Source organism: Volvox carteri, assembly GCF_000143455.1.
Source record: "Volvox carteri f. nagariensis unplaced genomic scaffold VOLCAscaffold_9, whole genome shotgun sequence".
NCBI classification, from domain to species: Eukaryota; Viridiplantae; Chlorophyta; class Chlorophyceae; order Chlamydomonadales; family Volvocaceae; genus Volvox; species Volvox carteri.
In genome coordinates this window covers 1,072,249-1,097,926 of record NW_003307552.1, presented here as the reverse complement: position 1 = coordinate 1,097,926, position 25,678 = coordinate 1,072,249, and the positions used below count along the sequence as shown (strand labels likewise).

At 57.7% G+C, this 25,678-nt stretch overlaps 7 protein-coding genes across 7 annotated transcripts in view; 5 read left to right on the top strand and 2 right to left on the bottom strand.

Annotated features, from left to right (window-relative positions):
* Window positions 1-51: 51 nt before the first annotated feature.
* Window positions 52-1,680, top strand: VOLCADRAFT_73696 (uncharacterized protein; the record flags this gene model as incomplete). The annotated part of the gene is made up of 4 exons (XM_002948292.1): window positions 52-99; window positions 201-348; window positions 787-848; window positions 1,425-1,680. Coding segments are annotated over 4 exons (399 nt in total), but the record flags the coding sequence as incomplete, so codon positions are not given.
* A 64-nt stretch (window positions 1,681-1,744) lies between these two features.
* VOLCADRAFT_80122 (uncharacterized protein) lies at window positions 1,745-7,315 on the top strand. Its single transcript, XM_002948291.1, has 10 exons — window positions 1,745-2,480; window positions 2,790-3,416; window positions 3,823-3,927; window positions 4,250-4,396; window positions 4,688-4,918; window positions 5,118-5,241; window positions 5,433-5,605; window positions 5,745-5,970; window positions 6,155-6,309; window positions 6,639-7,315. Exons 1-10 carry the CDS (start codon window positions 2,334-2,336, stop codon window positions 6,870-6,872), a joined length of 2,169 nt encoding a protein of 722 aa, XP_002948337.1. The 5' UTR covers window positions 1,745-2,333; the 3' UTR covers window positions 6,873-7,315.
* A 529-nt stretch (window positions 7,316-7,844) lies between these two features.
* On the bottom strand, window positions 7,845-9,904 carry VOLCADRAFT_103816 (uncharacterized protein). The gene is made up of 6 exons (XM_002948146.1): window positions 9,600-9,904; window positions 9,410-9,524; window positions 9,061-9,202; window positions 8,549-8,740; window positions 8,260-8,352; window positions 7,845-8,138 (listed from the first exon to the last, which is right to left on the bottom strand). Exons 1-6 carry the CDS (start codon window positions 9,709-9,711, stop codon window positions 8,061-8,063), a joined length of 732 nt encoding a protein of 243 aa, XP_002948192.1. The 5' UTR covers window positions 9,712-9,904; the 3' UTR covers window positions 7,845-8,060.
* Window positions 9,905-9,973: 69 nt separating this feature from the next.
* On the top strand, window positions 9,974-12,093 carry VOLCADRAFT_88577 (uncharacterized protein; the record flags this gene model as incomplete). Its single annotated transcript, XM_002948290.1, has 4 exons — window positions 9,974-9,997; window positions 10,806-11,286; window positions 11,531-11,553; window positions 11,779-12,093. 4 exons carry the CDS (start codon window positions 9,974-9,976, stop codon window positions 12,091-12,093), a joined length of 843 nt encoding a protein of 280 aa, XP_002948336.1.
* Window positions 12,094-13,536: 1,443 nt separating this feature from the next.
* VOLCADRAFT_103815 (uncharacterized protein) lies at window positions 13,537-14,931 on the bottom strand. Its single transcript, XM_002948145.1, has 4 exons — window positions 14,645-14,931; window positions 14,398-14,571; window positions 14,085-14,193; window positions 13,537-13,683 (listed from the first exon to the last, which is right to left on the bottom strand). The coding sequence occupies exons 1-4, from the start codon at window positions 14,711-14,713 to the stop codon at window positions 13,562-13,564; spliced, it is 474 nt and encodes a 157-aa protein (XP_002948191.1). The 5' UTR covers window positions 14,714-14,931; the 3' UTR covers window positions 13,537-13,561.
* A 125-nt stretch (window positions 14,932-15,056) lies between these two features.
* Window positions 15,057-17,490, top strand: VOLCADRAFT_80119 (uncharacterized protein). Its single transcript, XM_002948289.1, has 5 exons — window positions 15,057-15,293; window positions 15,528-15,642; window positions 15,816-15,954; window positions 16,461-16,702; window positions 17,064-17,490. Exons 1-5 carry the CDS (start codon window positions 15,178-15,180, stop codon window positions 17,220-17,222), a joined length of 771 nt encoding a protein of 256 aa, XP_002948335.1. The 5' UTR covers window positions 15,057-15,177; the 3' UTR covers window positions 17,223-17,490.
* Window positions 17,491-17,789: 299 nt separating this feature from the next.
* The window catches only part of dnj52 (molecular chaperone), a gene marked incomplete at both ends in the record, with an annotated part of 24,272 nt that continues 16,383 nt past the window's right edge, over window positions 17,790-25,678 (top strand). The window contains 16 exons of the mRNA XM_002948288.1: window positions 17,790-17,906; window positions 17,996-18,034; window positions 18,505-18,626; window positions 19,185-19,285; window positions 19,628-19,915; window positions 20,440-20,566; window positions 20,797-20,845; window positions 20,888-21,030; window positions 21,247-21,385; window positions 21,794-21,913; window positions 22,292-22,361; window positions 22,721-22,971; window positions 23,394-23,591; window positions 24,176-24,347; window positions 24,684-24,769; window positions 25,302-25,625. Of these exons, the coding sequence (XP_002948334.1) occupies window positions 17,790-17,906; window positions 17,996-18,034; window positions 18,505-18,626; window positions 19,185-19,285; window positions 19,628-19,915; window positions 20,440-20,566; window positions 20,797-20,845; window positions 20,888-21,030; window positions 21,247-21,385; window positions 21,794-21,913; window positions 22,292-22,361; window positions 22,721-22,971; window positions 23,394-23,591; window positions 24,176-24,347; window positions 24,684-24,769; window positions 25,302-25,625 (2,346 nt within the window). The remainder of the gene's footprint in view (window positions 17,907-17,995; window positions 18,035-18,504; window positions 18,627-19,184; window positions 19,286-19,627; window positions 19,916-20,439; window positions 20,567-20,796; window positions 20,846-20,887; window positions 21,031-21,246; window positions 21,386-21,793; window positions 21,914-22,291; window positions 22,362-22,720; window positions 22,972-23,393; window positions 23,592-24,175; window positions 24,348-24,683; window positions 24,770-25,301; window positions 25,626-25,678) is intronic.

The window sequence follows — 25,678 nt, the reverse complement described above, 5'->3', positions numbered from 1 at the left end:
CTCCAACTCGCAAGGCGCCTGTAGGAGCCCGACGTTGAAATGAAGTCCGAGGCAGAAATCGCAACAGAGAAATATGGACTTGAGGCTGGCTTGTTTAAGGTAGGCAACCTTGGCTTGCAGTCGTGCAACCTTTCCGTTTGCGCATGGTTGGACTCTGCAGCCATGCCCTTCCTAGCGCTGCTAATCTTTCCACACCACAGGCATTTACCTCAAAGAACGCTGATGGCAAACTAAGTAGCACGGAGCAGGCGAAGCAGCTTCTCACCCAGTACGGCTCTGCATACCTAATCACGTCAATTTCATTCGCGGTCGTCTCTTTCGCGGCCTGCTACTTTGCTGTGGACGCGGGTGGGTGGGGCGCTGTTGGCGCAACGGGACGCTGGTTGGTGCACTGCCCGATTGGCGGATAGGCTGATGGGGCACCGAGACACAGGCGAAATACACACACGCGCGCACACGCGTAGATCGGATTTCGCCAGCCTGTGTACTGCCTACACATGGCTCATTTCATTAACAAACAGACATACATCCCAGATGACACATTCAGGACAAGTCAAGCAGTCAGTGGATTTGGGCAGGGTGTCATTCCCAGAGGTCACGGGTTGTACCAACTTCGGTGGACTTGTCGTGGCACCCGATGCGAAATAGATCGATGCGCGACAGGGCAGGTCCCTCGCCATGCTTCACGGCGGGCCCCGCTTCCGTCTGCGTCCCAATGTGCATACATTGATTTGATGCCTTTGTAACCTCGCCCTTGTAATCTGTTCGCCTTTTGTGTCCACAAAGGTGTGGACGTTGCTGGTCTGCTGGCGAAGATCGGCATTCAGGTATCCGACACGAGCGAGAAGGTAGGCAGAGGCGGCGGTGCATCTCGGTGGGGTCTTCCAGCTGGGTAGACGCAGATTGGCCAAGACGAGTGGCTTGTTACCTTGCATGTTGCACTCTAACGGGTGTTGCCCTGTATACGGAGCAGGCCGTACAGCACTGGGCACGACAAGGTGGTTGGATCAGCTAGTGCCCCAGCTAGGGGAGGTGGTATGCAGGGATAGCACTAGAGAATCCAGACCGGACGTGTTCCTCTTGTGCAAGAGGTAGCGGCTTCTTGACAGTCATTGCATTAGGGGCTGGCATGTGCTCAGCGCGGGACTGGGCCGCATACTGTGTGCCTTGCCGGCTTATGACCCTTGTGACCCAGCAAGTAGCTTTCCTCTTTTTATTTTAGGACGTTTAATAATGAAATACGTAGGTTCCCAACCAGCACAACTGAGAGATCGGGTCATGCTGCGCTGAACTGGGTTATGGAGGTGAATCAGTGATGGGCCAGGCAGGAGCTTGAACGGCTCGCGTAGGTGATGATGCGGTGCCAGGTTGGTCCTGGATTTGAGCTCTAATGTTTCTGTTGCGTGTAACCCGGGGTTTGGCAGGTGGGCACCTTTGCTCTGGCGTATGCTGCGCACAAGGCGCTGTCGCCGGTGCGGTTCCCGCCCACGGTCGCTTTGACACCTGTGGTGGCCAAGTACTTGGGCAAGAAGAAGGATGCTGGCGCACAAGGAGGTGGCAACTAGGGCGCGGCCCTGCGGAGCTGTAATGACTGGCGCGTTCGAGTTGGAGGCTGTATTATATTCTAATGACGGAGAATGGAGCATGAATGAGGTTGCGAGTGTGGATGAGAGCAGTGAGATTGCGCAGAGCGCTTCGCAGATTGGATGAAGGGAGTGAGGAATATGTTCGTGTCTGTGTTTGTATCTGCGCCTTACGGCGTTAGTGATGTAGTTCGAGTGCGTCTGAAGCTCGGAGGATGGAAATTTGGGATGAAGTATATTGACATTCGTTTAGCCTATCGCGTGGACATGCTTGAAGTGAGGGTATCCGGGAGAACGGTCTCGGGGTGAACTCCGGTTTTGGCTTGGTGAGCTCCGTTCGTAACCAGAAGGTCTTCGTATATCCTTGAAACGCAAATAGCAAGTTTTCAGGTACTGTCAGAGCATGTGTCGAATATGGCGGTGTAATGGTGGAAGACATCGTTTGTCAGGTGGACGCCCAAGAAATCTGTTGCATATACTCCGTGGAATATGTAGTGTAGAATGAACTTGTGCCTCTTCACCACTGCAAAGTGTTGGATAGCTTCATCCTTGTTTTAGCCAGCACACGCTCAACCAGAAGCCGTACATCTCCTTTGGGCCACTCAGTTGACGCAACCATGCGCCATAAAGCCTCGGGCAGGCATTTGGATGTGATACAAGATCTGTAGTCAGGTGTTGCATTGGTGTCAATTGTAAAGTGATATAGCTGTATAACATATCGTTTGATACCAACTTGTCCGAACCCCAGTCATGTCTTTCGCTACTCGTCCGGAGGCTCTGGCCACCAAGGCTGGTCGTCGTGCATTTGCGCGGAACACTGAGGCGCTTCGCTCCCAGCTCCTGGGTGTCCCTAGACGGCCTAGCCGTGTTACCGCGAAGTTCTCCGCCAAGCAGCTTGTAAGTATAGTTAGCTTCCAATCCGATCTCGGACATTTACTGAAGTCCACGCTTACCTATTTTTGTTTGTGATTGTGAGCGCTGGCTGAGATCCGCGATAATGCTCCACCCCGATCTTCTCATGCTTGGTTTGCGCCCTACCCTAACCTATGGAGCTACCCATCTGAAAGCGTAATAAACGAAGATAGTTTTTATTATGCGTGCCTGGTGTGTTTGTTGTTTTTGCGCGGATTTGTCGATAGGACCACATACGCTTATGCGCGCTTGGCTATAACTTGAGTAACGCGTCTTCTCCCACCAATCCAACAGACCGAAAACCTCGCCTCGGAGTTGGTGGCAAAGCTACCAAAGGCTGCCCTTGCATCGCTGCTGTCGTTGTCGACGACTGGCGTGGCATCCGCAGCCGACGTTTTCGCTCCTCCGCCAGAGACGAACACCACCACCATAAACCAGGCTCCGCAGTCCGTGCAGTTTGGTGCATCCGCGCCGCTGACCGCCCCGGAGGTGCGCTCGGAGTACCAGCTCCCTGAGGGCAACCAGTGGCGCTACTCGGATTTCGTCAACGCCGTGGAGGCGGGCAAGGTGGAGCGCGTGCGCTTCTCGAAGGACGGCTCCCAGCTACAGCTGACGGCAGTTGACGGGCGCCGTGCTACCGTTGTGCTGCCAAATGACCCCGACCTGGTTGACATCCTCGCCAAGAATGGAGTTGATATTTCGGTGTCGGAGGGCGACCAGCAGGGCAACTATGTGGCGCTGCTGGGCAACATCCTCTTCCCGCTCATTGCCTTCGGTGGCCTGTTCTTCCTCTTCCGCCGCAGCCAGAACGGCGGTGCTGGCGGTCCCATGGGCCCTATGGGCGGCGCCATGGACTTTGGCCGCTCGAAGAGCAAGTTCCAGGAGGTGCCGGAGACGGGTGTGGTCTTCGATGATGTTGCGGTAAGTGGCTCTAGCGATTTAGCGAAGATGCCATTATCTGCCGCGTCGATTCCTATGGCACTCTTGTGTTGAATTGCTCTCATTTTCCGTGCACAAGATGGTAATATTGTATGTATGTCGTCAAATGGCACCTCGCACGGGGAGCTACCAAGGCATACCTGACAAATTTGCATTTGCACGACTGTGCACGGATTAGGGCTTTTCTGTCCCCTGGAAGATTTGACTTATTGGCTCCTAGGTCTCCGTCTTGAGTTCACCAGATTTTCGAGTTTCTACATCGTGTAAGTACGGCTGATTTCGTATTTGATTGGTTCATGGGCATTCTTCCACGACGGCCTGGGTTTTTGAAAACGTATACGACCCTGCACTGACCTAACTGGATTTCGTGCTCCTCTTGACATATCAGGGCTGCGACGGTGCTAAGCTGGAGCTGCAGGAGGTTGTTGACTTCCTGAAGAATCCTGACAAGTACACGGCCCTGGGAGCTAAGATCCCGAAGGGCTGTCTTCTGGTGAGTCCCAGCTGTCTATTCCATTTTGCTGTGCGCACGAGGTCATCGTTTTTTATTCGTTATCAATGGCATGCATGTCGTTATCGGTGGCATTTCGGGTTGGGGTTTCAGCGACATCCAAATAAACCCGTTGGCTCAAGGCCTCAACCTCGGAGTAGTATAGAAGTACGACTCCTTGGACCGGATTGTGTCTGGTGGTCTCTCTGCTGCGTTCCGGGCCACCGTAGAGTCGATACGAACTAGCTCTACGTGCAACTGGACATGTGTTGATCCAGTTCTATCGAAGTTTACCTTGTCCGTAATCCCCTGCACCGCCGCACAGGTGGGTCCCCCCGGCACGGGTAAGACTCTGCTGGCTAAGGCCGTGGCCGGTGAGGCCGGTGTGCCCTTCTTCTCCTGCGCTGCCTCGGAGTTCGTGGAGGTCTTCGTGGGTGTCGGTGCATCGCGTGTGCGTGATCTGTTCGAAAAGGTAAGCGCAGCGGCAGATGCCGTGTGGCTGGGTAGCACCTTTAAAACCAGCATCCCGCACGGGCCCCTTTGGAGAGTTCACTGATCCGTACTCGTATTCATTATGCGGAGGTTTACGTCCATGGCTTCGGCCTGTTGGTAGTGCAGTTTGCTGTTCTTTAGAATGCTGCACTCGACCCGATCGGGGTTCACTGTGACAATCTCAATCTACTTGCGTATGTCGCTAGGACACGCTGTCGCGAGCATACGGACTCATTGCCTGCTATTTGCCCTACACCTGCCCTTGCCACAGGCCAAGGCCAAGGCACCCTGCATCATCTTCATTGATGAGATTGATGCTGTGGGTCGCCAGCGTGGCGCCGGCATGGGTGGCGGCAATGATGAGCGCGAGCAGACCATTAACCAGCTTCTGACGGAAATGGACGGCTTTGAGGGCAACACGGGTGTTATTGTGCTGGCCGCCACCAACCGACCCGACGTGCTTGATCAGGCGCTGCTGCGTCCAGGCCGCTTCGACCGCCAGGTGAGTTCGGAGACGAGTGCGTATGGTTTTCACTATCTTGGCATGAGTTATCTGCAGTCGTACTGGAGCCTGAATATACTTGTATGGGGCAATCTTCGGTCTGCAAGCGTCGACTATTGTTTGGACATGATTAACTGTCTGATCGTCTGAGACCGAACGTTTCTGTGCTCATTGCGTTTTCCACACCCTTCGCTCGCAGGTCACGGTGGACCGGCCCGACGTCCAGGGCCGTGTGGCCATTCTCAAGGTGCACTCTCGCGGCAAGGCACTGGGCAAGGACGTCGACCTGGAGAAGATCGCCCGTCGTACTCCGGGTTTCACCGGTGAGGATAGTCTTTTTTCCAGCCACAAGTTTGATCTGTGCCTAGCTGCTTTCATAAGCTCTCCACGAAGGGGATGTTGCAAGCCAAGTAAGCTAGGATAAAATTCCTATGAAAGAATTGTGTTCTATGTCTCGCGGGAGAAGACGGGTCACGCTAGCTCACGAGTGATATTGTTGCCCGGGGCCACGCAGGCGCTGATCTTCAGAACCTGATGAACGAGGCCGCCATTCTGGCAGCCCGGCGCAACCTGAAGGAGATCAGCAAGGAGGAAATTGCGGACGCACTTGAGCGCATCATTGCCGGCCCCGAGAAGAAGGGTGCCGTCATGAGCGAGAAGAAGCGGCGCCTGGTGGCCTACCACGAGGTGCGGGATGACTGGGGTGGTAGTTGGGGCCGGGCAACGTTTTCCGGAAAGGTGCTAGACGTACCGCCGCAGGGCACAGAAAGGTCCTGAGAAATACTGAGAAACTGGCAACTTGCCGCAATGGTTTGCTGTGTTCCAGGCCGGTCACGCGCTGGTGGGCGCGCTGATGCCGGAGTACGACCCGGTTACGAAGATCTCGATTGTGCCTCGTGGCGCTGCTGGCGGTCTGACGTTCTTCGCACCTAGCGAGGAGCGGCTCGAGAGCGGTCTGTACAGCCGCACCTATCTGGAGAACCAGATGGCGGTGGCGCTGGGCGGCCGCATTGCGGAGGAGCTCATCTTCGGCGAGGACGACATCACTACAGGTGGGTTGCGTTGGGTGGCGCTGGGGCTGCGATAGGTCGTATTTGGGTATGGGCATCTGGGAGGTGGCATGGATTACGACAGGCTGTTGGGTTGTCCACTGTTGCAGTCCACAATCATCTATTTAGCGGTATTATTTTTGTACGCTGATGTTTTATTATCTATTCCTCCCTTCTCCTTTCGCAGGTGCATCTGGTGACTTCCAGCAGGTGACCCGCATTGCTCGCCTGATGGTGACCCAGCTGGGCCTATCTAAGAAGCTGGGCCAGGTGGCGTGGTCGTCAAGCGGCGGCGCGCAGTTCCTGGGCGCATCGGCGGCGCAGCCAGCGGACTTCTCGCAGGTGCGCACGCGAACGAGCGGTAGAAATAGCGGTGTGCAATGGTGTTATAAGGTCCATAGGGTTGGAGGCCGGGTTCACAAGCGGCTGTATAGATTGCCGTGCTATGCGAGTTTATATAGCAACGATGCAGCCACGCGCATCATGCGGCTGCATCCGTTTGTATGTGTCCACTTCTACATCGGCATCCAGCGGTCCACCACGCAAGGTGGTTCATGCGCAAACGCGTCCTGTGCCGATGGCCTGTGGTGGATGCGCCCCGACCATCCATACGCATCTCTACTACATAAAGTAATCCTGATCGCTTTCGCTGCGTTGACTGTGCTATGTAGGCGACCGCTGACGAGATTGATAACGAGGTGAAGGAGCTGGTGGAGCGGGCTTACCGCCGCGCGAAGGACCTGGTGGTGTCCAACATTGACATCCTGCACAAGGTGGCCGCTGTGCTGATCGAGAAGGAGAATATTGATGGCGATGAGTTCCAGCAAATCGTGCTGGCCAGCCAGGCGCAGCAGTACCTGAAGAAGGACGCGCCCGGTGTGTCCATTCCCTACCAGGCTGCGTAAAGCGGATCAGCGCGTGGGAGGCTGCGTAGGTCATGCTGTGGGTGCGTGATTGCGGGTGGATCGATGCATGCTTAATGCTTACGTAGGAATATGGGCGATTGCGGAGTGGCCGTGTCACGGGGCTGGGCGCTTGGGCTATTTCGATGGGGAGTTTTCAAAGGGCGCGGTGGTGTTATCCAGGATGTGGTGGTTTTGTTGCCCTGAGGTTCAAGCCCGAGCACGTGGCGAGGGCATGAATGGCCACGCGAGTGTGGTCTTGGAGATGCGGATGGTGCTGTGATGAGCTAGTCTTGATGTTTAGTGATGCCATACTATGTTTGGCTACGCTTTCGAATCGGGTTGTTAACGAGAGCTGTCTGTCACGCAAAGAGTTTTGCCCGCCAGCAGTGGTTCGTTGTTGCAGGAAGATCGAGCGAGCTTGTACAGTTGTAATTTTGATTGTGTTTGTCCATTTGTCCTGTTGATACGGGAAAGGAAAGCGATGGAGAGATGACTTGTCTATAGAGTGTTCGTTTGTTTGTACTGACACCGTTGCTGACGCTCCAGGAACAGGCCCCACTTATGACTGCGAGTCCTGCGTCGGGCCGGCTTGGTTGGTTGCCATGATGTTATGTATCTCATAAATACCACGGTCGTATGTTGGATGTGTGTTTCCTAAGCAGGATAAGTGCCGACTGAAAGCGTCTGAAAAGGCAGGTTTCCAGTCAGGGCTGCGACTGACAATTAGCGAACAGAGTGAACTTGTGATGGCTATTATTGCTGCGCAAGTGGCTTCGGGCAAGGTTGAATAGCAGGCATATACTGAGGGTTTATGTGTTGACTTCTGACCATGAAACAGATCCGAACTTTGTTATGTTTGGTAGCTATTCGTAAATCCAACATCCAGTATGACTATGTAATCTAATCATTTTTACCAAAACCTGTGACTCAACCCTTACTACACTGACTCAACGTTCACTGCTGGGAATTAGTAAAGATTGTGGATATTTACACACGTCACTGGTTAAAACGTGCACCATCAGCCTCAGCACCTGAAACAAGTAAACGATGAAAACCAACCAAAACAACATGACGAACTGCCTTATGTACACATACTTCACATCCCTTCTTAGGTGTGTATCTGTATCTGCCATCTATTGCTCCCAATCCAACCCACAAGCGTCACTACTGCCATAACCCCTGCCAAAATTACATGTGCCGCCGCTGCCGCTTCTCCGCCCGCTCCGTGGCTTGTTTCTTGAGCGCCTCACGTAACCGCTCGTAGATCTGCATGTTGAGAATTGGACAGGGCACTTGGCTCAGCGGAGGCGACAACCTCATCAGTCCCATGGGTCTGTCAGGAACCCCCCTCAAAGCAACTTCCCGCTTTGAACCCCCTGGCCCCTACCTGCTCCGGGGTGAGTGACTCCACGGTCATGATGCGGTTGCGGCTGCTCTTCGCCCTCCGAATATCAAGCTGAGAGAGCCGTACGTTGAGAACCTGTGGCAAGAGTAGCGGAAAAGGCGGCACAGCAGAGGGGAGAGGATCGGGAAGGCAATGTGCGCTGGATAGTAGACAGGAGTAAGGGCGTCCCCTCCATCCGCACCGGTGTCATGTTTCCTGCTTGTACACCACTTCATACCCGTCGACCTATGCAAGCGTGCTCTTGCCCCTTCATTGCATCCGACGCACTCACCTTGGCGAATAGGTCGAACAGTTCCTCGTGTACCGCATCGTTGGCCATAAGGCCCGTTACGTGCACCCGCACCACGTCAGCGGTGACCCGAGATAGTGTGCAGCGGTGTGACCGGTCCTCCAGCTCCAACCTCATCTCCACTAGCCCACTTCGCTCGGAGCGGCTGATGCAAGGGGGTACGAGCAGCCGGCCCTGAAAGGGAAGAACGGACGGACGAAGGAAGGTAGAGAAAGAGGACCAGCAAGGTGGTCCGGAATGACGGTGCTTGGAGTAGGGGTCTGAGTTTTAAAGCGGAACCAGCAAGAGGACCTCCGAGGGTTCCTGCAAGGGCCGCGGTGCTTTCACTGTTCGCTGCTGCTCTCCAGACACCAACGGCCACGGCCATGAGGGAACTCTAGGGAGCATGTGAAGACGCTGAAGGCCACCCATGCTGGGGGAGGCACACCTAGCGACACGCGAGAGCCCCTTTCCCCAGTGATCGACATCATTAGACGCGTTGTGTTGAGGCTCACCGCCCTGCGTGCGTTCTGGTTGCTGTAGGTGGTGACTGCCCCGTCCATGATGTATAGTAGGTTGCTGTTGAGGTCGCTCTTGTAGGCGATGGGCAGCTGGCCCAGGTTCAGACGGTACTGCTTTTCCACGGTGCCGTTCTGACTGCGAGGGAGGGGGGGGGGAAAGGGAGGGAGAGGCCGAATGTCATTAGGCGGCGAGCCATGATCACCTCCCGCCGGAGGCACGCCTCAACTGCTCGACCGCCGGACTGCACACGCCCGGCGAGTGGGGACATGTAGGGCATTGGACTAGAGTCCGGTATTAGCTTCCCGGGCCGCTGATGTCCTATCGGAGACAGTGTTCGCTCACCGCTTGATGAATTTCACACCCCCGTCGGTGGTGTAGAGCTTCACCGTGTGCTCGTCCGTGTTGACGACATACGCGCCGTCCGTTCGGCGCCGTGGCATTTTCCTCAAGTCCACATCTGCGTTTGTTGGTGTGCTGTTGGGACGGCAGGGTCACGCCGCTGCGGTAGTACAAGCTAGATGTGCGGGCATACCTATCGTAAAAGCATGACGCCCTGAATACTTGCAATGGTACACATAAAGCCTGGTTGAGTCAACGCGGGGTCCGTCCTCGCTTGTGAAAGTAAGAGTCGTGCGCTTTGGCATCTTACACTGGCTTCACTACCTAAGTTTTTTACAATTGGCAACCACCTATATAACTTGCTGTACCTATCTTCTATTGTTCACGAATCCTTAAGGGCACATCATAAGTTTCGCTTTTAGTCGCAGCCATGGCAGGTCATACTCTACGTTCACCTGCAATATTTCCGTGTAGACTTAACAGGGTAGGTGTTCGTCTACTGTCATGGATATCCTCGTATGTCAATACCGAAAGTTTCACTGCCGGGACAGGGGTGTGTCACCAACTATGTACGGCACACATCAATCGCAGGTGCGGAGCTGCGCACTGCCAAAGGGACATACTTCGCAGCAGCTGCCTGGCGATCAGCCATGATTGGCAGTGCGCACAGCACATGCTCCTCTTTGAGATTATGGTATGGAGGCCAAAGATGTAACAGCAGCCGCTGCATGGGGCCCAGCAGTTCAGCCTTTTCAATGATAGCAATCAGGGCCCGGCTAATGCGTCTCAAATTGATCCCATTAGCATACTTCCCCATAATCGAGTCGAAATGATTTGAAAGGCTTTAACTGTATCGAGCAGGAAGTCATGCAACACGGGTTGGCACGGGTTAAGCACGGGTTACAACATGCGCTCAACGATTCTCTAACGGAAGGGTTCGAGCTGTTAATGCTCAAGGCGTTCAAGGTTATGCTCCATATCAGCTTATTCGAGCCAGTACGAACGTCTCGGTGCACTCAACGTTCGCAGCCAGCCTTTGGCCTTTGACGCAACTGCGCGCACTGGCCAGCACGCTTCTTACACATTAGTGTTTGCGTTCCCCGCGCCCATTCCCACCGTCCCACCCTTCACACTTCACATTATCGCGCGAGTTGTTTGGACACCGGCCCCCCAAGGCTAGTCCCTGCAACGTCCCGTGCTGCACACGGCGGGGTTCGAGCCCGAACCGCGGCAGACTAACGGGCCGAGCTAGCCCCAGATCGACCGTTAGGCCGTTTGCTGCTGCCCCGGATGAACGACCTTAGCGGATCCAGGGAGGTAAGAGAGGGCGCCCGTGTCGTACTCGGCCAGCCACCATCATCATGTAAAACCTACACGAACCTCTGTGTCTGCCCCTCAGGCCACGGGCACCCGGCTGCCGCCAGTCGGCAGCGTGGTGCGACTGGGCGGCCTCTCCTCCGTGCAAGAGCTCAATGGGGCCATCGGGACAGTGCTGGGTCCCATGAAGGACAACGGTCGCCTGCCCGTACGACTGCTCAGTCCGCCCGCAGCTGTGGCGGGCTGGCCCGGCGGAGTGTGGGCCTGGCCCAACAACCTGACTGAGCTGCCTCCAGGAACGGTAGCTGCTGTATATTTGCACGGCTCTGTTATACTTCCGGCCTGCACCGACGTATTTGCATACCAGAGTAATGGTACAGCGCAGGTCGTCAGGGGCCTGCGGACCGCGGCGGCAACCGGCAACCTGCCGGCAGGCTGGCAGCGGTGCGAGGTGGCGACGATGTTGGGTCTGCCACTGGCGCTACTGGAGCTCACACCGTGGTCAGAACCAGTACCGGGGGGTCGCAGCATAGCTGTGTACCTCCTGGTCGACCCGGTATCAGGTGAGAGCGGAATACACACATGCAACTGTACTGCTTCCTTTGGTAAAGTTGTCCGCGTGCCAGCCCCAGGACTTCCGCCACGCATCTTACGCGCTACCTTGGTGCCATGGTAATTCTGTTACAGTCCTCTCCGGGTGGGCACCTGAAGTTTTATTTACATCAAGGCGGCGATGTCGCCGACGCGCTTATCAGCCAGGCAGCTTGTTTCAAGGCGCACGCCTTAGCTCACCCGTTGCTGCTCCAGCTAGTGTGTTCGTTTGGTTGTGGGTGGGTGGATATACCGCTGCTGCAGCTGTCTGGATGGTTGCCCTGACAGGTTGCCCTGACCCCTTCGGTTTGCGAGATGATTGTCAGCTTGTATGCCTGGCTGGCCCTCGACTCTGTTGCCGCCACCTGTGAGCCAATCCCCTTCCTGACCGCCCCTCTCTCTGTCCCACCTCCCCTTCGACATTACCGCACCGGGCAAAAGGTTTTGCACCGATACGTGTGCAGGTCCAAGGCTTGGGATCGGTGCTGGTGGCGCGCACTGACGGCCTCCACTTCACCACGGAGGAGATGGCGCAGCTAGACGACTATAACATGCACCTCATGGACCTGTGGTCCGAGTTCACCGACGACGCAAGGCGCAAGGCGCTCACGAAGCAGGCGTTCCGGTCCTTCGTGCGTTCAGAAGCGGCTGATGCTACGCTGAGAACCGAACGGCTAGCCGCGCTAGCTGCTTATCGTGCAACTGGCGGCAGCGGCTGTGAGGACAGAGTCCTGTCCTCACATTTTGTTTGGACCAAAGATCAACGTGGGATGAGGTAGGGAGCTGTTCGGGCAGCTCGGCTGAAGCACCCGGGTAGTACACTGGTGAGGTGGACACACTGTAGATGCACTGCCCAGGGCCTGGCGGCATGGCAGGGTTGCAGGTAAGCCAATTGCAAAGGACATGGATTGCACGTGGCCCGGTGGTTAACGGCTTGAGACGTGTCGTAGGAAGAAGGATTATAATACCGGACACGGGTCCGAAGTTGAAACACGTTGAACAGAGGTCGGCTAGGGCTTTAGTGCTGGTAGCTGCTGGACAGTGTTGTTGTGGGGTGAGAAAATGTTGCGTCTGGCATAATGCCTCATCCCTCCTGGATGCACCACCCGGTAACCGACAACCAATCTCTGCGACGTGGGTATGGGTCGTTAGCCCGCAGTGGGGTAACCTCTCCGGGGACTAACTGGGTCGCCACCTCCAGGCAAGTAGCCCAAATACGGTTCTCAACCTAGTAACGCGGTGGCACTCCGGCTTCTCTACTCGCGGCTGTCCGGCGCCTCTTGCGAAGGAGACCTGGAGACCTGGCACGTAAACACTTAGCATCCGATGAGCATCCAAATTGCACATGCAGTGCTCAGTGCCCCAGCACACAAAGGGCACAGGACGCAACATACCGGTGCCCACTTCCTGAGCTTCCCTGTAAAACACGCATGATCGTGTCTTAGGCCCCATGGTCAGCAAGCGCTTGCAGGTCGTCTGTCCGTCCTTCCTGTACATGCGCGTCGTCACATTACCCTGATGTCCTCTATCTACAAAGTGACAAGGTGCCCGTTAAAACTGAAGTATGCAGGCCGTCATGAAGACGCAGGATTGAGTTGTACTCTAAAGCCATGCTAAAGTCACGAGTGTCTCGAAGATCCAGCGCATCCAATTGTCAAAGCAGAGCCTCCACGCGGATTATTCCGTTAAGCTATGTCCATACTTTAAAACGTATACCAGCTTTGCAACAGCAACGAGCAAGTCTGCATGACCCTGCCCCGGTCAACTTTGTCGGTGTATCCATTCATTAGGCGTCCCGTATTTCCTACCGTTCGTGCTGAGTATGCAAAGCAGGCACTGCCCACAGTAGCACCCGTCTCGCATAATCCGTTAGTTCCCCCTCCTCTCCCTGCTGCTCTCCCAAAAGTGGCAATTGCCCAATGTCCCAAATATTGTTTCAAACGACGCTGGCACTTGCAGCAGCAACCACACGCTTGACGAGATGCCACGACCTGTGCGCGTGCCGACTCCCACCGCACCCCAAGGGGGACCTTGGGAGATGCAAAAAAGGAGGAGCAGTGCACCGCTGATGCAGCAACGGTCCGCTCCACAAACGTTCTCCGGGGTCTGGCCAATGGCTGTCGAGGCCCGTAACGAGAGGAAGGGCACCACCTGGCAGGGCCACTCGCCAGGGCAGGTCCCCGCATCTGTACCCTCCCTGCACGGCGCCACCTCGCCGATCTCCGTTCCTCCCATTTTCTCCGGGCGTCAGCTGATGGGGGTGTCCTCTGTGGGCCGCTCCCACTGCACCTTCTGTGTCTTCTTGTGCCAGAAGTACTGTCGGCCGTTGGGGTCCGTCGCCACGGCCCAGCCGGGCGGAAGCTCGTCGCCTGCGGCAAAGGAAAAGGGATGTTACATCCAGAGGGAAAAGGGGGTTGAGGAAATGTAGAACGCAAACTGGCATGGAAGCCTGACTCTGCAGGCCCCCCAGTCTCGCATAACCCTTGATCCACAACGGGCCTGAAACGGGTTACCTCGCAACACAGTAACCGCCTGAACAACCCCCCGGGGCACCTCTGGCCGTACCACACCTTGCCACGTATGTCTATACCCCCCCTACCATGCCTGCAACGCCACGGATCCCACCTAAATCATTGGGCCCAGCAATCCCAGCCCCCTTTACCCTGCCATCGTCCCTGCCCCGCCCCGCCACCCCCAGCTCCCTCCTCGCCCAGGCTGCACGCCCCTCCTGTGTCCTGCCTCTACCGTACCCCAGAACCCTGCGCCGCACCTGCCGCTGCCGCCACTTTGGGAATGACCTCCGAAGGGTCCTTGTTGCGCAACTCCTCAGCCCTCGCCATGATCTCAGCCCAGTTGAGGCCCAGCTCCTCTGCCTTGGTCTGCAAGTGGTGGACAAAAGCGGTAAAGCCGTAGGGAATCCCCTGTCACCCGAATGGTCAAACATGCCAGCTTGGCGGCGCTATTCGTGCGACTGACCTGATCCCCCTCTTCCCTGGACCCCTAGCCCCCCCGGTGCTGGGCCCACCAAGCCCTGCTGTCGCGCACCACCCCTTATCCTAGCACACTCCTTGGGAAAGACGCACCTTGGCGTATGCTTGTGCTCTTGCTTCAAGGTCCTTCATACCGTCTTCCTTTAACTGTATGCGTTCTTGGATGTCGGAGTAATATATGGGCTGCCGCATGATAAATGCCTCATCGCCATAGATCTGCCTCCAGTTGATGGTTCCATTCGGGCAATTCGCCGCTTGGTGACCGAGCTGCGCGGACGGCATAGCGTTCAGATTGGTTTCCAGCTGCTCGCCTCTCGTGAAACAGTTCCGTTCTACGCACCTGACCGCATAGGTTACAACCGTTTGGGTGCCAGTTAGGGTCACGACGGAGCAAGTGATGCTTCTCCATGGGTCCGGCGTCAAGCTGAAGCCGTCAGCTCTTACGGCTACCTTGCTAACACCGACAGTTCTATAATCCTAAATAACAGAGGAGTAGACACTACAGTGGCGTGAAACAAGACAAAAACACAACGTCTTGCAGAAGGAGCACGTCCTTTGGGAAAGGATTTCGCCTTGGTTTGCCTTACAAGCAGCACTTCGCCTTATCGTTTTATTCGAATATTATTGAAGATTTACAAGAGACTGCACATGCGTGCTGGAAACTTTCCAATATGCACGATTTAGTTCAGTACGATTTTCCGCCAGCTTGCCTTTCTCGATTGCTGGGTTCGGTGTGCAGTGTTACGGAAACACAATATTCCCGTCGGGTATTAGTATAGGCCTGACCATACCGGTGAGGGGATACGCCGTGTGGGTGAGAGTCGACTATACTTGGCCTTCGCTACCAGCAACTTGCTTGACGCCTTGTTGAGAATGTCTCAGCTGGTTTTCCAAAGCAAGTGCTCCGCGGCTGCATCGGCGCGGACAACACGTAGCCGGCGGGCGACGGTGCCAAGGGCTCAGCTTTGGGTCCCATCGTCGGAGGTGAAGTAAGTTACAACTGGCCTGTGAATACTACAAATGATCTGGCTTAAACAATGGCTGATCTTGCTGCCCAATCCTGACGGCCAACTGCACCACGTCCTACTACTAGGGCGGCGTCTTGCACTACCATTTGCCCCTTCATTGCGCACTTCACACCGTAACGCACATAGGAATGCTTCGTCCAGGCACAACATGGTAACCTGGCGCTGTGGTTCGGTCCTCACATCCCATGGTTGCAGGCTTGCGGTATCATCGCGCGACCCGCATCCCCCTGTTATCTGCCAGGGTCCACCTCCGCCTAACCCGCTAGTGATTGAGCGCTTCCAGGGCGTCGTGTCGCAACTGTTCCAGCAGGTACGACTCTTTCAGCCCTGGGGGACTCGAGCCTTGCCACAGACCACCCTATCCTGCCCTTCCTGCGCTTCACACACTCCACCTGCTACACAGAAGGTGAACGCCTTCGCACCGTCTTAGAGCCCTAGGCGCTCAACTGTCGTGGGTTGGTTTTGTTGCTTTGGTCCCTGCAGCGTATCGTGCGCCTGGGCGGTGCAGTGGATGACGATATGGCCAACCTGCTGGTGGCTCAGTTGTTGTACCTGGACTCCGTGGACCCCAAGCGGGACATCACCATGTACGTCAACTCGCCGGGTGGCTCCGTTACAGCAGGTAAGGGATTTCTCTAGTCGTCAGCGCGTCACGGTAGGGTCCTGCAAAGCGGGCCGCGGCGCAGTGGGTTGCTACTGCCAGGACGAAGGGGCCGTGGATGGTATTGGGATTCCCGTCGGCCGTCTCTTCCCTCCGATTGTTACCAGGTGGGGACAGGGGTTCTGCGTTCGCTCTCAGTCACAGCCACCTAAACAGCCCTTCCCGTCTTACCCCGTTAGTCCGCCCTCCCCAGCGTTTCCGTCCCCCCTACCGGCCGAACTAACGTCATCACTGCTCATCCGCATCCCAGGGTCTCCAGTGCCGGTGTGGATGCGCTTCGCGTCCCGTACTGCTCTTCCCTCTTTCCGTTTAATTACAAATATTCCTGCAGTATCTTTCTGTCAGTATCTGGTCATCTGCTTTCCATCGTTTGTTGTTGGTCTCGCTCCCCTCACTTCCCGTCCTCCCTTTCTTCGATCGCTGCTGCGTCCTCTAATTTCCGTTCCCCGCGTCTTCCCCTTCTGCAGGCATGGCGGTGTTCGATACAATGCGCCACATCCGCCCCGATGTCAGCACCTGCTGCATCGGCATGGCCGCCTCCATGGGTGCCTTCATCCTGACCTCGGGCCAGCAAGGCAAGCGCTACAGCCTGCCCAACAGCCGCATCATGATTCACCAGCCGCTGGGTGGCGCCCAGGGCCAGGCCACAGATATTGAGATCCAGGCCAACGAGATTCTGCACCACAAGCTAACGCTCAACGGCTACTTGGTGAGTGCATGCGGGCTGCCGAGGTCAGGAATGGGTGGGGCTTACACACAAATTAGTAGAGCGGGGTTGGGCTTGACTGAGGTTCGGCCGTAAGGATGAGCTTGCTCCTATTGTGTAGCATAGGACGTCGATGTCCGAGTTCCAATTGAGACAACTGGAGGGCATGCGGCGTGTGGGAGAGGGTTATACGGTGGAGGGAGGGGCGGGAAACCGAGGATGCACAGATTATGTAGTTGGTACGATGTGGCGTGCTAGGGAGATTCGGCCCAGACTTAAGGTTGAACTGGGCTTATTGGAACTATTATATGAGAAACTCGCGCAATATGGTAATGCTATGCGCTGTATTTTTTCCTAATTCCAGGCTCAGTTCTCAGGCCAGTCGATGGAGACCATAACGAAGGACACCGATCGCGATTTCTTCATGTCGCCGCAAGAGGCCATTGAGTATGGCCTTATTGACGCTATCATTGCGAAGCCGCAGCTGCTGCAGACGCGTGAGGTTGCGCAGCTGCAGGCTTGAGGTGTCGTCGTTTCGGCTCGAGCGATACTGGACATAGGTTGAGAACGATGTTGGCTGTGTTATTTCATTCTCGTTTATCTTGCCTGCACGGTGCTATGGAACTGAGGTGTAGGGTTGGAGACTTGGGTAGCGTTGGGTGGCAGTTACGGTACGGCACTTCTCAGGCGGTTGATGAAGGGAAAGGCGCAATCCCTGTAGATCATGTACAAGTGGCACACGTATGCGAAATGAGTCAAGCTTCCTACTGAGATGTAATAACTTCGTATATAAACATCTCAACCGTTGGGCAAGTTAGCTGCTCAAAGAAAATTACAATCGGTAAAGCACCTTGGACAGTGGCATAGCAACAGATGAAGTAGGAAAAAGATTTTTGGTTCAGTAGGGGTCTCGGAAGTAGGAGGCTCGCTCGTTAGGATGGACCTACTAAACTGGCACTCCGCGCCACAGCAAAAGCCTGCTAACTGTCTCGCCCGATATGTTGTTACGAAGCATAGCTGGAGAGGGAAATATCGGCGGATCTTGTGCATCACGCCGGATGCCGTTGTCACACAGAACCCTGAAAGCGGAATGGCTATCACAAACACCTACGCTTTTTCGGGGGACTCCGACATTGAAAGCATTTCCATCGGGACTGGCAACGAGGCAGAGGGCGAGTTCACAATCTGCGCAAGGCAGGACAAAAAGGTGCGGGCCGTCCCAGCGCGGATAAACTGAACCCGCGCTGATCACCGGCTCCTCCGCCTTCACCCGTTTTGAAACCCACGGCCCTGCAGCTGCCACGTGAATGCCGCGCCTTCACGCCTCAATCTTACGTCAGCAAATCAGCAGCAGCAGTGCAGGCCCCCTAACAATTCTTCCTGCTTACCCCGGTAAATGCTTACCCGCAGGGCTGTTTCCAGCATTCCGTGCCTCTTTGTCCAAAGCTTCTCAACTTTCAATACATACTCAGCCACACCTGATCGCCGCCCGAAACCTACCTTGCCTCCATCCCCCACCGTCCCTCTTTCCTTTCGTCCTGCAGTGTTACTATCTAACTCAATAACTTACACTTTCGAAGGGTAACGCAACTCAACGTGTAAAACACACACACACACATACACACAATATCCGCATCAGCCCTCCCCGCTGGCCCCGAACCCTTTTTTCACCGATCCCTCACCCTACCCCATTCGAGCCGCCCTCTATTCCGCGCGCGCTCTGATGCGCTTCCCGCCGCCCCCACGAACCCTCACCGGGCCCCGCCCTTGAACCCCCAATCCTGCCCTCCCCGCGGACCCTTCAGAGCAAGTTCAAGCCCATCAAGTTCAGCTGCAGCCACCGCGCCCGCCTGCTCACGGACTTGTTCCATTCGGTTGCGTCCGGCCACCTGCGGGGGAGATGTGGATCCGCCCCACGACTGATAGGGTGAACGGGGGGCCTGAGGGGGGAGAGCGGAGGGTGGGGCTTAGGAGGGTGCACCCACTGCAATCGCCATCACTGCGGCTGCGCCCCGCTGGGTTTCGCACGCCTCATCTCCATTGTGGGGCGTTCGGATTCAGTTGGGATTCAGTTGGGATTTAGTTGTCGGGATTCAGTTCCTGGGATTCGGTTGGGATTCAGTTGCTGCTGGGAGAGGTGTTCAGATGTCTGATGGGGAGCTGTTCGGCGGCGCGACAGCTATCTGATGGTGATCCGCCTTCCCGCTTTCCCCGCCACCCCGCATGCGCCTGTCTTGTTGGGTCGGTTTTTACCCCTGGCTTGCATGCATCACTCTCTTGCTGTATGCACGGCCAGAACCCGATCGCGTTTTATCCCCACCTCCACCTCCATCTCCACCTGTATCTCCACCTCCACCTTCGGGGCTACGTTCCGTTTCCTGCTAGTTAACACGCTGCGGTCCTGGACCACCGCTCTGCAGCACAGTAAGTTTGCGTAAGGGGTGACCCACAACACACCGCACTGCCCTGCTGTGTTTTCCCGCAGCTCCCCAGACCACTTCCCCGGGTACGAGTGGTCGGGGGGGCACTGGCGACCCACCACGCTGAGGGTCACGGGGTACGGCCTGGAGCTGGTGGACATGGAGGGTGAGGAGGTGATACATATGGCTACTAATATATACATGTATATGGGTACTGGTTAAGTTACTACAACGGTGAACCGCCAACGGCCAACGGACTCGCGGGATGTGGCGGAAAAAAATTAGTTCTCTCAGAGCGACCGGAGGGGTGGGGACGATGGAGAAGATGGAGATCAAAATAAAAGTATTAAGGACAAGAACTATGATACTCCCCACCTGGTGTCGTGGCTCCGCAGGGCCGTAGCACGGCGTCCACTGCATGCGGTCCGCCGCTCTCGAAATACCGCTAAGGGCAGGAGTGTCAGGAAGCTGAACCCCCCTCCCCACACACATGCTCCCGCGCCATCAGGCTGCCCCACGTGGCGCCTGGACTACTGCCTCATGAGCTCCGTGGCCTTCGCGCCCCTGGTTCCGGAGCCCCTTCACAGCAACATGGACGGAGGAGGGGTGGGGGGTGCGGGTGGCGGCGGCCTGTCCACCACCTCCTCCTACGGCCTGGCACCCACCCCCGAGGGCCCCTTTGCCGTGTTCGGTCGCACCAGTCGGGCTCCCCGCCTGCTGGCGTGCCGGCAGCGGGACGTGGTGCTGGGGCACATGGCAGCCACGGCGCAGAAGCGGCTGGGTCTGAATATCGTAGGTGGGTGGCGGCGCGGCTGGGGCGTGTGTGGGTGCTGGGGGGATGTGGGAAGGGGAAGGAGGGAGGGGCCAATGGAATTGTTTGGGGATGGATGTAGGGGCCTGGCAGCTCGAAGCGGTGTGACCTGCAGGGGCCCACACAGGGGTAGAAGCCATGAACGGTGGCGGAGGGGAGACTGCCCCACGGGACTCCCAATGCGGGGGTAGCACGGGTTGTTGGAGAGAGGGGGGAGCCAGTTGTGTCTGAGAGTTTCCGTGGGTCCGCAACCTCCGGTGCTCTCACCTCCGGTTGCTCTCCTTTAAATCCCACCCGCGCGTACCCCGCCAGTGTCTATCAAACACGCGCGCACTCCCTCACCCGCCTCTCCGCGGCGGTAGCGCTGTCCTAGGGATCACTCCCTCATACCCGGGCGCCTTCCTTGCGCGGGGAGGCACTCACCCACACGCACACAATCTCACACTCATACACTCACACACCCACACACCCACACACTCACACACTCACACACTCACACCCGCTCCCAGCTGACCACGCCAGCGGCTCAAGTCCCTCAGCCCTACTTGAGGCGGTGGCACGTGGTGAGAGGCAGGCGCTGAGCGCACCCGGGGAGGCGCCCGTGGCGGAGTGGGAGGTGGCCCGGCTATGTACCAGGTGAGGGTGAAGGGGAGGGGAGGGGAGGGGAGGGATTGGCCCGCTGGGGCTGGAACGAAAAGGCCCGGTGGGTTGGGGCTGGTGAGGCGGGACTTGCCTGTCATGGGCCTGGGCAAGTGGGTGCGAGAATGGAGCAGGGCACTGCCGCTGCCCTGTTACCTGTCCTGCTGTACGACACTATACGACAATGCTGACGCTGCGCGCACGATGATATGGGTGTCCTGTGGCAGGTACGACGCGCAGCCGCCGCTTGCGGCCTTCCTGGAGCCCGCAATGCAGGTCCGCTGCCGACCTCCGGCCTCCCTGGACCCGACGGCACAGCAGCAGGCGGCGGCGGCAGCAGCGGCCTCGTTGTCGTACAGTCCTGGCGCGCATACGGCACCGCGACGTCTGGCGATAACGCGGTCATGGCTGCTGGAACGCGACGCCACGACGTACGACGTGGAGGAGCGCCGGCTGCTGGGGTGAGAGGAGGGAAAACACACACACGCTTTCGGGCCGCCTACCCCGATTTGATCATCTTCCCTTTTCCGCCTCTCCCTCCTTTCCTATCCCGTCAGAACTCAGTCTCCACTGCCGCCGTCCCGGCGTTTCTTGTCTTGTCTTATCTTGCATGGCCGCTGCTGCTGGTGATGGTAATGGGGTTGTTGTTGTTGGGGTGTGTGCTGCTGTTCCCGCAGGAGCGTGTCGGCTCTCCTCCGTTTCGCTGAGGAGCCTGGTCTGCTCGGTGTGGAGTGGGCGGACGGTGTGGCCCCCTCCCTGTACATGGCGGGGGCGGCTAGAGACGGGGTGCTAGCGGCACTGCTGGATATGGTGCAGGTGGGGCGGGGGTGGGAGCGGGGTTGTGGCGCCTGGGGAAAGGGGAGGCCTGAGGGGGAACGTCGGGGCCGGGATGTGCCGGATGCACTATTAGCGATTCCAACGCGTGTGAGCTGCTATCCTTTGGTGCATGGGTATTTGAGGATCTCTCGCACCCCGGACCACCCCGACCTTCCCTCATCTCCCCCCCCACCATCTTCGTCATCCACCGCCGCCGCCGCCACCATTGTCGCCCCTCGCCCACTCCCGGTCTTCCTTACCCCGGTGGAAGCCATCAGCCACCCGCCCCGCTTGCACCGCCGCTCGCATCGTCCCCTTTCCCACCCTCCGCTCTCCCCTTCTCTCCCCTCGTACCCCCTCCTACCTCACTTACACATATTCACCTCCCCCCTTCCCCCGTTGCCGCAGTGCGCAGCCGGTCGGCCAGTTCCCGTCCTGCCCGGGTTCACCCCGCCGGGTGACCCCATCGTGGGATCAGCTGCGGCCTTTCTGTCCTGCCACTGCTCGGCCATGAACAGGGACGCAGAGGTGCGGCAGGAGAGGGGGGCCCTGGGAGGGGGCTACGGGGGCAAGATGAACCATGAAGAAGTGAAAAGCTGAAGCGGGCTGGAAGAGGGAGACTGGGGGTGGGGTGGGGGGAGAGTTTGGGACGGAGCGGCGAGCTCGGCGATCTTGTTATTGCTGTATGTGACGGCGGGCGGGCTTTACCTTGGCACTTGTCAACGACCACCTCCATGTCGAGATGACCTAAGACAGCCCACATTCGGTTGTCCGTTGTCTGTTTCTGGTAACAAGTTTCGAAACCACTTCACCTCACCTTACCTTACTCCCCTTCCCCTTCTGCTTAATCGTCAGTGGTTCGTCTTCCTCCCCCCCCTCCCCCCTTAACCCCTTCCCGCCCTCCAGACCGAGCGGTGGTGTGTGGAGCAGCTGGCGGCCCGGGCCCGGGAGGCCTGGCCGCATCTCTCCAGCTCGGGTGGGTGGAGCAGGGGCTAACGGAGGGGGTTAACGGAGGGGGCTGGGAGGAGGGCGAGGTGCAAGAGCAGCAAATGGGGAGTTGTACGAGGCAAACGTTAAGTGAGCAATTGCCTAGGTCCGTAGAGAGGCTGGGACTGTACAAGGGTTACATGCAAGAGGGTGGTAGTAGCGATAGTAGCAGTACTTGTGGTGGTGATGTGATGTGATGTGATGTGATGTGATGTGGCGTGGGGGGACAGCAGCAGCTCAAGTTAGGCAGCAGCGGCTCAGTGCGGTGCTGAACGCCTCCATTCATTATTTCCACACGGCCCGCCTGAACCCCTCCGTTCGACTCACTGCCTCACTGCACCGGTGCAGGTCGCATGTTCTACTCGGCGGAAATCGAGTTCTCATCCACCTCCCCCACACCCAGCACTCTGGCCGCACTCACATCCCCCACCTCGCAGCAACACGAGCACCCGCGGTCAAACCGGCAGTACAGCAAGGGCGGAGGAGACACAGCGGCAACGGCGGCGCCTCCGCCGCCGCAAACCGGTGTCGTACTCTCCGGGCAGTTCAACAGCGCTACCGCCGCTGAGAGCACTCGTGTGGCAGTGGCGTTGCGCCTGGTGAGGGGGGTTGTCTGCACAGGCCATGATTAGGAAGGGGGGGGAAGTTAGACTTGGTAGGGGAGATGGGGGAGGGGTCTAGGGACACTGAAGCAGGCGAGGACACTTCCTGGGTTGCAGCAGCAGCAGCAGCAGCAGCAGGCGGGGATATCCCCCTCCCCGGGGTATGGAGCCGCAGTGTCCCGGGGTTTGCGCCTGCTACCCTAACATGTCCACATATCATTGGATGTGAGACTGGGTGTGACTGGGGCTGAACTTCACAAGTCGTGATTTCAGTACGGCACTGGCACAACATTTCAGTTGACCGCCACCGGGATGGGTTTCTCTTTACGTGTGGAAGGAGCTGTCTTCCAATTAAAAGTCGACTCGTTCTGAACAACATTCGCAAGCTGCCGTCCTTAATTGGTGCTGCCCGTGCGCAGGCCACGGAAACCATGCTGGATGCCGTACATGATTTCAACGCCTCCGTGCCGTACACCGGCGTTGCCGCCGGCACCCGCCTGGACGAGCAGGCGTTGTCTTGTGTGTTGCCTCTGCTGCACCCCGACTTGGTGCCCGGCCCCGTGCCGCTCAGCCACATGTCCCCGGACGACGCCAAACAGAGCATCGCGGCCCTGCAGGTGTGTGTGAGGCACTGGGGGGCAGCGGGGTTTGGGGGGCCGCGTCTCCCGCCTTCCCACCTTCCTCTCCCAGAGCAGCGGGAGGGATCTTGGGATTGCGGAGGGGTGAATGACGTCCTTCCCCCTATTGAAGCTGGATGCTTCAAAAGGCTGTGCAGCCCCCCAACCCCAACCCCAACCCCAACCCTGAGCGCAAACGGGACGACGGCATCCGCCACAGGCGTGTACATGTGCGTGCCCCCCCCGCCCACCGCCACAACTGCCAGAGTGCGCGCAACCCCGTGTCTCACCCCGCAGGCCCTCTTCCCCACACACTCCCTCACCCGGCCTCTACCCTATACCACCGGTGCTGTGCTGGTTTTTCGTGTGTATGTGTATCTTTTTTGAGCGCGTTGCTAAGCTGCACGTTGGTGAAGGTATCTGTCTACCTACCTGTACTTCTGTATGTCTGTCCTTTTGTCCACAAAAAAGATATATAATATGTGTTTCTGGTCATCACCGTTTAGCGACGTGCCATGGCCCCGCCCCCAAATCCGCACTCTCCCTCCCTCCACACGTCTTCTATCCCCCCTCCCCCCCTTCAGGCCCTCCAGCGGCTGGTGTCATGCCACTCGCTGGCGGAGGTCTTCTTGGGCATCCCGACGGCGGTGGGGCGGGTGATGGCGGCGTACGGCTGCGGCCATGACGGCGTCGCGGCGGAGGCGGCCAGGCTGCTCACAAGGCTGTGGGCGCCGGCGGCGGCAAGAGTGGGCGCAGGTGTGGGGTGTGGGGGCAGCGGAGGGCTTTTTGGGGTGGGGCCCGGGGGTGTGTGCACGCTGGTTGCTTGTGCGTGCGTGTGTCCCGTCCCTCCCCTTGTGGATCTGGATCTCATTCTCCACGCCGCTGGTGCCTGGGTAGTCTTTCCCGGGTTCCCGTCCCTGTACAGCCCTTTCCTCCAGCATTACCGGTGCCAAAGCTACAGTACAAGATAGGCACGGTCGCCTGTGGCTTGAACGCACGACACGCCAGCCATTGTCCTGAGGATTGTGATAATTGTTATTATTATTGATAATGCGCGGAGTGCCGTACTGTTGTGTTCGTGCTGCCGTACAGCCCCCTGGAGCGGCCTCCGCGCGGCGCCCTCCCTGTCAACGTTGCTTGCGGACTCGGATGATCCGCTGTCGGGGTGTGACCCGGAGGTGGGGGGGGAAGGAGGGGGGAAGCGCCCTGAGGGGCAGTGCTGAACAGGGAAGGGAAGGAAAGGGGAGGGAAAGGAAGGGAAAGGTAAAAAACTGGAATGAAATGCAATACATGTCCTGCACGGTAAATGCAGAGCAGATGTACAGTACACGTCCTGAAGCGGCTGAGAAGCGAGCCGGTGGAAGGGCAGCGGGGACGCGGCAAGAGGAGGGAGCGGAAGGGATGGGAGGGGCTGAAAAGGCAAGGAAGGGAACCTAGAGGATTTTGCAAGACAGCCATGGCCTAGGAAACAGTGCGTGTTTGCGCAGATGGGAAAGTTCGAAATAATGTGGAATTTGCTGTGCTAGAGGCCAGCTGGGGTTGTCGAGAAGGGACTTGACTTTACACGGGTAACCTGGTGGAGTTCCCTCTTCTTTTGGATGAATTAATATCGGTGTCCGGGATTTGATCAGGTGATCTGTGAACCCTGGCACCTTAGGAAGAGGGGCGAGAAAGCTCCTCGTTACGCCCTGCCCCCCACCCTCCCCACAGGATCTATCACTCGCTCGTGCCGCCAAGGCGCTTTGCTTCGGACCCTCCATCGTTTCAAGCCGCTGTGCAGCACTGATGCGGCCGCTGCGTGGCGGCGGCGGTGGCGGTGGCGGTGGCGGTCCGGCGGACGGTGGTGGAGGTGGCGGCCCGGCATCCGCCGCCGCTGGCGGCGGCGGCCGCAGGCCGCCATCACAGCTGACGTTAAGCAGCTCCGCGCACACAGGCAGCGGGATCGCCGCTGGCGGCGGCGGCGGCGGTGGCGGCGCTGACAGCGGCGCGGCGGGTGCGCTGCTGGTGGCGTGTGCTCTGGAGGCTGTAGGCGCGGTGGCGGTGGAACCCGGCTGCAGGTCCACTGATAATCGGNCACTGGCGGNCCT

What these genes read in the sequence shown, in the direction of transcription:
- VOLCADRAFT_80122 (XM_002948291.1), top strand. Translation starts at nt 2,334, where the DNA reads ATGTCTTTCGCTACTCGTCCGGAGGCTCTGGCCACCAAGGCTGGTCGT. An exon ending in TGCGTGATCTGTTCGAAAAG is followed by an intron (nt 4,397 to 4,687) that starts GTAAGCGCAGCG and finishes CCCTTGCCACAG; the next exon opens with GCCAAGGCCAAGGCACCCTG. An exon ending in GCCTGGTGGCCTACCACGAG is followed by an intron (nt 5,606 to 5,744) that starts GTGCGGGATGAC and finishes GCTGTGTTCCAG; the next exon opens with GCCGGTCACGCGCTGGTGGG.
- VOLCADRAFT_103816 (XM_002948146.1), bottom strand. Translation starts at nt 9,711, where the DNA reads ATGCCAAAGCGCACGACTCTTACTTTCACAAGCGAGGACGGACCCCGC. An exon ending in GGTGTGAAATTCATCAAGCG is followed by an intron (nt 9,203 to 9,409) that starts GTGAGCGAACAC and finishes CCTCCCTCGCAG; the next exon opens with TCAGAACGGCACCGTGGAAA. An exon ending in ACCAGAACGCACGCAGGGCG is followed by an intron (nt 8,741 to 9,060) that starts GTGAGCCTCAAC and finishes CTTCCCTTTCAG; the next exon opens with GGCCGGCTGCTCGTACCCCC.
- VOLCADRAFT_103815 (XM_002948145.1), bottom strand. Translation starts at nt 14,713, where the DNA reads ATGGAGAAGCATCACTTGCTCCGTCGTGACCCTAACTGGCACCCAAAC. An exon ending in GTTGTAACCTATGCGGTCAG is followed by an intron (nt 14,572 to 14,644) that starts GTGCGTAGAACG and finishes CCGTCCGCGCAG; the next exon opens with CTCGGTCACCAAGCGGCGAA. An exon ending in GAGCACAAGCATACGCCAAG is followed by an intron (nt 14,194 to 14,397) that starts GTGCGTCTTTCC and finishes CACCACTTGCAG; the next exon opens with ACCAAGGCAGAGGAGCTGGG.
- VOLCADRAFT_80119 (XM_002948289.1), top strand. Translation starts at nt 15,178, where the DNA reads ATGTCTCAGCTGGTTTTCCAAAGCAAGTGCTCCGCGGCTGCATCGGCG. An exon ending in TGTCGCAACTGTTCCAGCAG is followed by an intron (nt 15,643 to 15,815) that starts GTACGACTCTTT and finishes TGGTCCCTGCAG; the next exon opens with CGTATCGTGCGCCTGGGCGG. An exon ending in GGGTGGCTCCGTTACAGCAG is followed by an intron (nt 15,955 to 16,460) that starts GTAAGGGATTTC and finishes CCCCTTCTGCAG; the next exon opens with GCATGGCGGTGTTCGATACA.